The sequence below is a fragment of the Cervus elaphus genome, chromosome 3 (genome assembly GCF_910594005.1).
Source record: "Cervus elaphus chromosome 3, mCerEla1.1, whole genome shotgun sequence".
Classification (NCBI taxonomy): Eukaryota; Metazoa; Chordata; class Mammalia; order Artiodactyla; family Cervidae; genus Cervus; species Cervus elaphus.
The window spans coordinates 43,922,161-43,934,005 of record NC_057817.1 but is presented as its reverse complement, the minus strand read 5'-3'; the positions used below and the strand labels follow the sequence as shown (position 1 = coordinate 43,934,005).

The following is an 11,845-nucleotide window of genomic DNA, read 5'->3' as shown; positions in this document are numbered from 1 at the left end:
TGTAAATATTTTATGTATTATATTTTATGAAATCCATATTTTTTAGAAAATTAAGTTTATCATGATTTGCAAGATAAAGAGTAAGACCACAGAACATGTCCTAAGAGTAAAAAAGTATAATCAAAAAGTCTGTGTCCAATTTTTAAAAAATGAGTCTGCCTTGGAAATTCTACATTTTTTCCTATATTTGTGCAAAAGTATTGAGGACTCAGTTTTGCTGCATTTGGATAAATGCAAAAGAACTATGATGTGCTTAAGCTGTTGTGAGTAAAATGTTTTTAAAAGATAATCATTTGTTCCATGTAATAACTCTCTAGAGAAGCCAAACCCTTGAAACGCTTGAAACAAACAGAACTGAAACAGTTGATCATTTTATTTCAAAATATCTACAAAGTTTTAATTTTCCATTATACAAATTTTTCAAAATTCAGACATTATTCAAATGTAAGCCAAAGTCCTTATACAAACAGAGTACACACAAAGATAAAAAATATACATATTCTCTCAGCAAACTTTGTTACATAAATAAGAAAAGTATATACAAAAGCTAGTATTTTCAATCTGAAGTACAATTATTTTAACACTGTAACCACAAACAGAAGGTACTAAAATAAACACCACAGCAAAAGTTAAAGGAACAACAAATTCATTTTATGACATCTACAATTGTAAAGATACATAAAGCCAATCTTCAGGTAATCTATACTTTACACTTAAATCTTAATTTTTACTTTACTTTATTCATATTTAAGAATATTCTCTGGATAGGGGAAATTCACAATTCTACCAGCTAGCCCTGACACTTTATACAAGTTATAACATGTGAAGAACTATGTAATCTATGTCTTTATATTTTGGGAACAGATGCAAAAAGAATCCTTCAAAAGTTAAAATTTCATGAACCTATGTTAAAAATTTTCCAGTAAATTGAACTGAGTATTGCAAAAAAAAAAAAAAAAAAAAAAAACAATTCTTTTTAAGTAGGAAATGTTAGCAAAAAATCCAAATACTTGAAGTCTTAATATAGTAAAGCAATAATGAAAAAGTATGCCAATGGTTCCCCCAGATAAAAGCAACCCAACTAGGTGTCTGCCTAGTTATGTTTTGCCCCAGAAACTCTCCTTCCTTTTCCGAGCTCGTGCCAGAGTTTGAGAAGCCTGGAGACTAGAGGCCGCAGAGCGAGCAGAGATTTCTGAGAACCTGTCCTCATCTGCAAGGAAAGAATTACATTCAGTGCAAAAAAGCTCATAAAAACACTGTTTCAAAACATCAAGAGAAAATTAAAAGCATCAAGCTCTGTGATGTCAATACTGACTATCACAAACACATAATCTATTAAAATATAAGATTAGTATTTTTTGGATCGTTCACAGTAATTTTCCAAGTGTATCATATAGAAATCAAACACTTCTACATTAAATGAGCATTCTGTTTTTTTCCTGAAATCCCACTATGTCATTACACAAACACATGGACTGTGGTATTACCTGGAAACAATTCATCATCATACTGTCTTGTCCTACTTTAAAAAGCACAGCTGTTTGAGCAAAAGAAACCTTCACATTTTAAAAACAAAATGCCATACCTTCACATGGTACCCACATCATATTTCTAAAGTCATTTCACTTAATATAGAAATGATGTCTGACTTTAATATGCTACCCTTCATTATTACTGAAATTCCTCATTCTGAGTAAGCAAATCAATTATCAAGTTATTTGTAAACACTGTTCTTCCATTAAAAAGAAAACAAGACAGGATTCAGTGTCCAGATATTGGCATTTCAAAACATAACAACCTGATTTCTAGCTCAATGAATTCTGAAAGGAGTCTCAAACTTGCTAAGAGGAAGGAACCTTCAATGTGTGTGAAGCCATAATACATAAAGTATTCAAATTTACTTTCAAATTCAAAATTTATAAACAGTAATTTTATACCTCTTAGGTTGCATTAAAATAGTAATTTCAATTGTTCAACATCAAGAATTCAAAATTCCTCCTGCCACCATTAGAAGTAACCGAATTTTTCAGAATAAAAACCACACAAGAGAAAAACACTCATTTTCCCTAATCATGTATTTTTTGAGAATATACAGACATTTGAAGAAAATGATGGATGTAATGCTAGGCCGAATTCCTGAGCCACCAGCCAGCCAGGGTGGAAAACAGAGTACTGCCGTGGGTGTGATGCATCTCTTGCCATCCATTTGCTTTAAAACAGACTCTTCAAGGCTTAGCGCCTAGTTTACTCACGAGTAAAATGGGGATAGTTTACCCCCTTCACAGAGTTTTAAGGATCTAATGAAAAGCCATCTATGGAAGTACTCTGTAAACTATAAAGTGCTAACCGAATGTAAAATCATTATACTATTATAAACTACTATCTAATAAAATATACTTTTATCTTGTGTTATTTGACTATTGAAATACCTTCATCATTAAAGGCTTCATGCTGAGGTAACTGGAAATTGTTCATCCTTGATTTTCCCACTTAAAAAAAAAAAAAAAGCCATAAGAAATTATCCTTCAAAGCCACCCAACAATTTATCTTACAGTCAACTTGAAGAGAAGGTAGACTGTCAAAAAGCTTAACTTTATACCTTTAATAGAAATTCCTCCAAAGGGCCATTCATTAATTCATGATATGCTTAGCAAATATGTAAACAAACAAGGGATAACCTCCTAGGATTCTTCTCAATGACAATACTAATCTAACTTGAAAGAAATACAATAAGCTTCTCTTTAAAGATGATAGTTGGACTATACACATCTACAAAAGCAATATAAACCGAGGACAAAGATAATGGGAAACAAGAAAACAGAAACAAAAGTTTGAAAAGTGGAAAGCAAATGGAAGGCAGTGAGTGTGTGGTTATCATAGCCAATGGAGCTAAATCCTCAGGCAGCAGAGAAGGGAAACCAGGAAGCAATTGATTTGCTCCCCTGATGGCTGGGTGGTTGGGAGTACTGAGTACCACTGAAAGTTGAAGAGAAGGGAAAACTGAATCAGGAATCTAATTGTCTTTCTATAGAAGAGTCTACCAGATCCATCTTTCATTTTACACAGCAGGGTAACTGCCCATCTCCCAAAAGAGGAATTGAGGTCTTATTGCTAAAGAAGGTTTATCACAGCTACTTTGACTGAAAGACACCAGATTCAACTGGGGGAAAGAAGAAACCATATTCCAAATAGGAGCATTATATATATGTATCATTTATCTCCGCAACCACGTAAAACATGCTATCCATGAAATAGTAACAGAATGCTTATATAGAAGGAGTATGCATGTTTAAAAAAAACTTAGAAATTAAAAATGCAGCAACATATTTTAAAACTCAAGTAGAAGATAAAAATTAGTAACCCTTTCAAATTAAAACAAAAAGACAGAGATGGAAAATATAACAGCTAAGATAAGAAAACAGCATCTGCAGCATGTCCAAGATCTGAAAAATAACAGTGCCAGAAGGGAGCAAGAGAGACTGGAGGGGAAGAAATTACTGACTAAATAATTTAAGAAAATTTCCCAGAACTGAGGAACATGACTTTTCAGATTGAAGAGCTCTACTGAGTACTAGCAAAATGAATGCAAAGGGACCCACCATAAAATTTCAGAGCACTAGGTATAAGAGAAGATGCTGAGAACTGTCAGGGGAAAAAAAAGGTCACATACAAAAGATCAAAAATAAAAAGTGCATCAGATTTCTCAACAATACTAACGGACGTCAAAAAAGAGCAGAGCGATAGCTAATAAAACTGAAGGGAAATATTTTATGACTTGAATTCTACATCCAGGTAACATCTGTTACGTCTGAAGACATCTTTGGTTGTCACACCTGGGGAAAGGTGCTATGGCATCTAACGGGCTGCCTACACATTTTTGGAAAAGAACGTGAGACATCTCACACTTAGACCAAAGTGAACTTGGGCACGGCACAACTTGAGTGTGTCAAAGATGAGGTTTTTTTTCTGTTTAAAGAAATCTACTGTGTTAACTAAAACTAAATAACATAGTACACTTACAGCCTCTGTATCTATCAGTATAGCACATTCATTTTAATAGACAAAAAAGTAAAACCTAAGTAATTACCATTATGCTGGAATTCTGGATCTCTCAGGGAGCCCTGAATCCGACGAGAAGGATGCCAGTAGGATGGGGCGCAGGGTGGAGAGGCAGACTTCCCAGGTGTGTTAGGTGGGTATTCTAGTATTTTTGAAACTGGAAGAGTTGTCTCACCAAATTTGGGGATATTGGGTTCAGAATCTTCCCTCAAAGGCAAGGGATCAACTGTTTTAATACCAGCAGCTGGAGAAGTCAGGAGGGATATAGCATGACTTTCTTTCTAAATGACAAAAAAAAAAGCATATATGTGGGTACCCATATATAAATAAAACAAACATTTAAATACACAAATAACCATAAATGAAATAGGTAAAAACATGGGGGAAAATTATGAAACCTTCATGTGGGGAAGATTTTGTAAGTCTAACAACCAATATAAAGATATTTAGCTAAATAAAAACAATGTGTAAATAAGAAAAATGACAAACTTGGGGAAAATACACAACTTATTGGATTGACAATGAATTTACCATTGTTACATAAATATTTCTTTAAAAGTAGCAAGATAAACCTAATGTAAAGGTAAAATAAGGATATATATCAACAGTTCATATACAAACTACAAATAGCAAACACATTCTATACCTCACTCATCAAATAATTTCAAAATACAAGTATTCATATAAGTACTAACTTTTCACTTAACAAATTATAAAAATGAATTTTAAGCAACAAACTGTAACACCCTGAACTGACGAAGATGCAGGAGAACGGGCACTCTCACTGGTGTTTCTGGTAGCACAACCTTACGGGAAGCTGGTAAATCACAGCAAAAGTCTTTATACTGTGGTTCTCTGACCACGAAATTAATACTTAAGGAGTATTTACATAAAAAGAGGTAACAACAATAAGAACAAAAATGTAGGTAAAGGATGGATGATTTCTTTACAGCATCTTTTCAAAACAGGAAAATTAAGATATAACAATAGGCATCTAGTTTTAAAAAATGTTTCAACAATAAGCATCTAGCCTTAGTATAACTACAGATATCATATCACAATTAAAAATCAAATTATAAATTAATGACATGGGAGTACATTTATAATACATTGCTAGGTGAGGAAAAATGTATTATGAAAACTTATCTACAGTATAATAAACAAATACACTTTATATCTAAGTAACTCAAACTCAACAATGGATGTTTCTACAGTAGGTATGACTTTTAAGTTTTTTGGTCAGTATTTTCTGTTTTTCCACAATGATTATGTATCACGAGGGTCAAAATCCCTGTATAACTTCACTTTTAGGATAATATAAACCAGTAAAATCAAATATAGCTCCAAATTTTCCTGATTATTCCTTGTAATTGTTGCCTTTAGTTATTAACTTTAAGTTTATCAATGCAATGTTCAAAACACTACTCTGATCTTAAGCATCATTTTCTGCAATTAGAAGGCTTGGCTTATTGCTTCAAAGAGGAGATAGCCTGAGGTCTCACCCAAAAAAACAAATTTTTAAAAATCAAGATCTATTAATAAGATAAAAAATACAAATCTTCCACTTGCTTCCCTTTTTAATTATGAAGATGTCTTATGAAAATTGATTTTTTTTCTTTTTGTACATACATATACAGAATTTGGAATTTCTGTCAAATTGGTTTTATTATTGTTAAAACCTGAGTTAAATTTGTAGAATACTTGTAGTACATGGGGTTCCCAGGTTTAATTTAACTGATTTCATGACCTGTTCTTGAACCGAAAACCTCCTTACTGGCCTCACTGCTCCTACTCGCCCCAGTAAAATGTGCTCTCCACTGAGGAGCCACTGATTTTATTTATCAAGTGTATCAGAGATTTATATTTGTTTAATAGCTTGAACTCCTCCAAGGGCTTCCCACTGACATTAGAATAACATCCCCACTCCTTACCCAGCCTCCCTTCCCACTTTCATTCCCCACCTCTCCTTTGCCTTCTTCCTCCAGGCTCCACAGGCCTTTTCACTCTATGAAACTGTCACTGTTGTACATGTGCCCTTGCTGTTCTTTCTTTCTGGAAAACAATCTCTGGCCCATGTCTCTGCACTGGGCACCTCCCTCATTAGCCAGGTCTTGTTAAAATGTCACCTCCTCAGAGGTGCCTGTTCTGATGACTTAAAAACTGTCTCACCCACCCCTTGGAGGTTGTCTGCAGTTTTATTTAATTCACAGCGCTCACTGTTATCTGAAATTCTTTTTAAAAAATCATTTGTCTATTCTCCCAGTGAAAATGTAAGTTTCATGACGGCAGAGATTTTATCTTGATTACCAATGAATCCCCAAACCCTAACAGTGCTTGGCACATTGTAAAAGCACAGTAAACTGTGAACTGAATGAACGAAAACGAAACTCCTGATATTCCCCTCCAAAGATGGCTGTGGTGCAGAGTTCTCTTACTCAGAGCATGGCGCTCTCCATCAATCCTGCTGATTAAGTCAGAAACCTAGGAGACATTATCCAACCCAGAACCAGGCCTTGATGTTGTTCCCCTCACACAATTCTTCAATTTCACTCATGTCGGTGCCCACCTTCTTAGTCCAAGCTATCACAGCTCCTACCTGGACTATTGCAATGGGCCTTCAGAGGTATCCAGTCTATTCTTGCCTTCCACGGCAGCCAGAAAGATCTTGCAAAACATGAATCAATCACAACACTCCATATTTAAAATATTTCAATGGCTTTCTATTTTACTTGAGATGAAAGAAATGCTCAGTATTGCTCTCTTTTCCAAACTCATCTTGCATCTGCTTCCTGCCGCACACAGGACTGGCTTTTGTTTCTTAAAACTCTACGTCCTTTCTCTCCACAAGATCTTAGCAAATGCTATCCTTTTCCCCACTCTTTTTACCTAGTTAGCTCTTCTTTCTCTGTATCTCAACTCAATTATGACTTCTTCAAAGAAGCATCCTTGACTTTCAAGAAGCTTCCTGATCTCCATTACTGGGTCAATTTCTTCCAGAATAGCTGTATATACTTCTCTGAAACAATTACTAGTTTTAATTTTACTTTTTGCGGGGTATGATTCTCACAGGACTGTAGGTTCAGTAAAATCATGTACCATGTCTGAAAGAGAAAGTCACTCAGTCGTGTCGACTCTTTGCAACCCCATGAACTATACAGTCCATAAAATTCTCCAGGCCAGAACACTGGAGTGGGTAGCCTTTTCCTTCTCCAGGGGATCTTCCCACCCCAGGGATCGAACCCAGGTCTCCTGCATTGCAGGCAGATTCTTTACCAGCTGAGCCACCAGGGAAGCCCAAGAATACTGGAGTGGGTAGCCTATCCCTTCTCTAGCGGATCTTCCCAACCCAGGAATTGAACCAGGGTCTCCTGCATTGCAGGTGGATTCTTTACCAGCTGAGCTACATGGGAAGCCCAATGTACTATGTCTACTTTCGCTTATTATCACAAGCACAGAATCTAGCATGTACGTAAATGGATAAGAAACATCTGCTGAATGAAGTGAGCTAACAAACACTTGGGTTTTTAATATCATTTATAAAATGTACAGATGGTACTTGACAAACCAATACCATGAAAATTTTACTCTCAAGTTTTATGAGACAGTGCTGTTTAAGGGTTAAAAATGTGGGCTCTGAGAAGAGACTGCCTGGGGACAAATTCTGCTTCACTGTTTGGCAGCTGCATGTCCTCAGTTTCACCTAAATGAGAATATTAACAATATTTACCTCACAGAGTCATTATGAAGACTGAACAAATTAATACATGTAAAGTGCTTAGCACAGAGCCTAGAACATAGTAAGTGTTCAGTAAATGCTAGCTATTATGATCATCTCCACGTAAGTTTCCCAAATTGCTGCTGCCCCATAATACTCCCACAATTCAAGGTATGTCATTAAAAGTTACCAGCAAAATATATTTCTAGATATTATGATAGTAATTCTTGTTAACTCCTATGGTAAAAAAGATAGAATGATATTAAACAATGGCAACTGAATGACAGGGATAATTTACTGCTAACTGAATGCATTGCTAATTCAATTGCTGAATGAATTGTCAGTATCAATTTATTGATAACTGAATGACATGGATTTAACGTTATGACAGCAGCTTTTTTAAGAAAACAAAGGGCAGAAAATGACTGTGTACAGCAGGTTTAATGACTCTCCTGCCTACCAGTAACCAAGGGGTAAACAATGGGGAAAAAAAGCAAATCTAGCTCCTGGTATGGCTACCATTATGATCCAAATGATTGTTACCTCTTTCCTGGATACTGTAATTGACTAACTAGTTTCAATTACTTGCTCTTGCACCTCTATTGTCCATTCCCAATACAGTAGCCAGAGTGACCTTGGAAAAACCTAAGTCAAATCATATCATTCCTCTGCTCCTCCAAAGACTTTGCATTTCCTTCAGAATAAAATGCAAAGTCTTTGCTATGACCTCTAAGGCCCTACATAATTTAATCCTTCATTATGCCTCTGACCTCACTGCCCATTCTATTCTCTCTCTTGCTCTCAGCTCTCAGCTCCAGCCATGCTGACTCCCTGCCTGTTCCTCAAGGAATCAGGCACCTTCTCAACTGGAGGACTTTGCACCTGCTGCTCTTTTTGTAAAATGCCTTCCTAGATATGCATATGGGTCAGTCCCTTACCTGCTTCAGATTCTGCTCAAATGCCACCCTCTCAGTGAGAATGTCCCTGGCCAATTCCCACTCACTTCCCCTGCTTTATTCTTCTCCTTAGCCCTTATCACTATCTAAAATACTGTGTATTTTACCTAATTATCCTGTTTATTGTCTCCCTCCTCCTCTAGAACGTGAATTCAGTGAGGGCCAGGATTTCTACCTGCATCTTTCACTGCTACATCTCCAGTTAAATCAGTGCCTGGACAAAACGGCCAGAGTAGATACACAATCAACAGTATTGTTTTTCTTCTCTCTCTCTCTCTGTTGTCACTACTGACAATATTTGAAAGTATGCAGTCAAAATACAATGGCATTACCCCCAAAAACAATTCAATGCCTTTGCATTCTGAAAGTAGGTTAATAACATCATCTCCATATATGACAGACAGAATTTTCTAAAATCTGAACCTCTCATGTATTTATTGCATGTGACTAAATCACTTCCTGAAGAGATGTTTTTCTCCAAAGAGTAAATATTTACCTTCCTAAAGTCATTCTTCAAAGTTTCTAAGCCATCCTGAGAGGATATTCTTTTCCTCTGTTCTATGACTGGAGGCTTCACTTTAGATGGAGACACTAAAACTGCACCACCTGGAAAAATACAGAAGATGCCACTGTTTCAATTTAAACTAAATTATCAGGTAGAGGAAGCAGGTGAAATAAGAACTGTACGGTATCCGCCTATTACCAACAGCTGGAGTGGTAAGATCATGATGAGTCCTCTGGATTCCACCCAGTTCTCTCAGCTTTGGAGTAGGAAGCCTGCCTCCTTTCCCTGAAGACATAGAAGATGACTCCGACCTGCAAATTAAGACAATTATGAAGCATGTCCTCTAGAAAATATGATAAAAAAAAATACTTTGCCATCATTATGCAATTAAAGCATAGACCTGTAAGAGAAGGCCATTTTGCTTCTGAAAAAATAAGAAACAAATCCACATGCAGTTAAGAGAAGCGGACTACTGGAAAAGAGGAGAGATCACTGCAAGTCAGCAACACACTGGAGAATTCTTCCCCTGAATCAGAGCCTAGGTTCCATTAGCTGCAAATCTCGTGAATGAATAATATGGGGGTTGGACTATGGACAAAAAACACTATAACCAATGGTAGAGAACCACTTCCCAAAACAATATGCATATAAATCAACAGAAATTAGTTATTTGCAGAAATCGCTTATTTTAACATTATAAAACATTTCTTTTTCGGTATAACCATCTGACAGTAAAGAATATTAGTTATTTTTCCTCAAGTCATAAAGGAAGTCATTCTTTCAGAGATATCTGGCTAATCATATCTTGAAAATCATAATTAGCAGAATATAAATAAAAAGAACACTAACTACTTCCTCCCCAAGTAATTCAGTGTTCGAGTGTTCAATTCCCAATTAGTGGTGACTCAAATCCCTGAGTGAATCAAATTATATAAACCATATAGAAGTGCCTATTTCATGACATTAAAGTAAAATCTGCTTTTTATTAGTCATGAAACCAAAAATGTAAACCACTATCAGTGACAAAATGAAATACTTATTATCTGTGAACAATAATGCGTCTACATACTGATTAATTTAAAACACTTACTCTTCTTTTATCTTGTCTGCTTTAGATTCTTCCTGTACTTCCAACTTCTCCAGCTCTTCCACATTAACCTGCTTGTCCCTTTCCTCTTCCTCCTCCTCCTCCTCTCTCGGTTGTTTCTGTATGTCTTCAGTGGTGTCCTCAGCATCCCAAGCCAGACGCCTTCTAACAGGTATGGGAGCATCTGACACACCCACTTTCTCTGTGGTAGTTTTCTGGGGCTGTTCTTCCAAGATAGGTCTTTTTTCTTCTAGCTGTGTAGAAGGACATTTCTGCAAAGTCTTATGGCTTGTAGGATCTCTGCATAACAAAATAAGTTTTATTTTAAATTTAATAGTTTGAGGTTTCTAATTGATACTTACTAAGTCCGTCATTCCCTTCCATGGTTCACAACTATGTTTCCCACTGATATTGCTTTGCCCAGATATTGAAGAAAAAACAATCAAACTAAGAGTTCATTTTATAGAACTTAAAAGTTATAATCTATCAAAATATTCCAAAATAAACTTATGTCCTTTTACTACTACCATCACACATATATGCCTGTACTACTGCTGACAAAACTCCTACGTATTTCTCAACTGATAATTGCATACATAAATAGGACACCCTAAATGGTTTAACTTGTTCTGTTACTCAATTAGGGTTTGTGCACAAACTTGTGTGTACTTATAGATCAAATAAGCTAATTCAAATTTTGTATTTTAGATTAGGTTAATCTTTTTGAGTCACTGTTAAAGAACACATTTTGTGGACTTTTAAAATCAGATGTCACATAGTTAGAATTTACAGTTCAATTTGGTATGTATGATCATACTAATACTCTATGAAAACAAATCTATTTTATTTGATACAAATCAATGTGCTATTCCTCTTAGTAGTTTGTGTTCACTATAAAACCTAAAATAGAATTGTTCCATAGAATCAGGGCCAAAGTTCAATATTGAATGATAATGGATATGTACTAATAGCTAATATTCTCTAATTTTTTATTATTGTTGTCTTTTTGTTTTACTTTATAAAGTTTTATGTCTACTGCTAGTCATCCCCATTTTACTCTTAATTGCTAACAAGGAATATGATAAAATCCAAACTTCCAGATTTAAATTATGCATTATTTCTACACAAGTGTGTAAAGCAAGTATGTATAGTTTTACTTTTCACAAAAAATAAACTAAAAGTAGTAAGTGGCTGATACATTTCCATTTGACTATCCAAATTTTGAGTCTTCATATCATTTTCCTACATAATTCTATGATCCACATCACTCTATAACATACTTTTTCACCATCCACTAAGAACATCTCACCCAGCAAGATCTAGCGCTCTGATATTGCTGCTAATGGTTCCTTCTGAGCTTGTAGTTGAGGAGACATCCCAACAGCGGTTGCTTGCAGACAGAATCTGATTTAGATGGTCCCGAGAAAAATGGGTTCCCTGAACTCGTTTCCTATAAAACTCAGCCTTCTCTCGGAGTTCTTTAACCTATGCAGGAGAGTTGAGATACCATGTATTATTTTAAA

General features: G+C 35.5%; 1 protein-coding gene across 8 annotated transcripts in view; it reads right to left on the bottom strand.

Moving 5' to 3' along the window:
- Positions 1-945: 945 nt before the first annotated feature.
- The window catches only part of MDM1 (Mdm1 nuclear protein), a 45,361-nt gene continuing 34,461 nt past the window's right edge, over positions 946-11,845 (bottom strand). For all 8 annotated transcript variants that reach the window (XM_043887804.1, XM_043887797.1, XM_043887814.1 and 5 more), the window contains 7 exons: positions 11,632-11,807; positions 10,326-10,622; positions 9,434-9,546; positions 9,227-9,336; positions 4,088-4,340; positions 2,430-2,489; positions 946-1,210 (listed from right to left, as the gene is read on the bottom strand). In XM_043887804.1, coding sequence (XP_043743739.1) covers positions 1,098-1,210; positions 2,430-2,489; positions 4,088-4,340; positions 9,227-9,336; positions 9,434-9,546; positions 10,326-10,622; positions 11,632-11,807 — 1,122 coding nt within the window. In that variant the 3' untranslated portion in view covers positions 946-1,097. The remainder of the gene's footprint in view (positions 1,211-2,429; positions 2,490-4,087; positions 4,341-9,226; positions 9,337-9,433; positions 9,547-10,325; positions 10,623-11,631; positions 11,808-11,845) is intronic.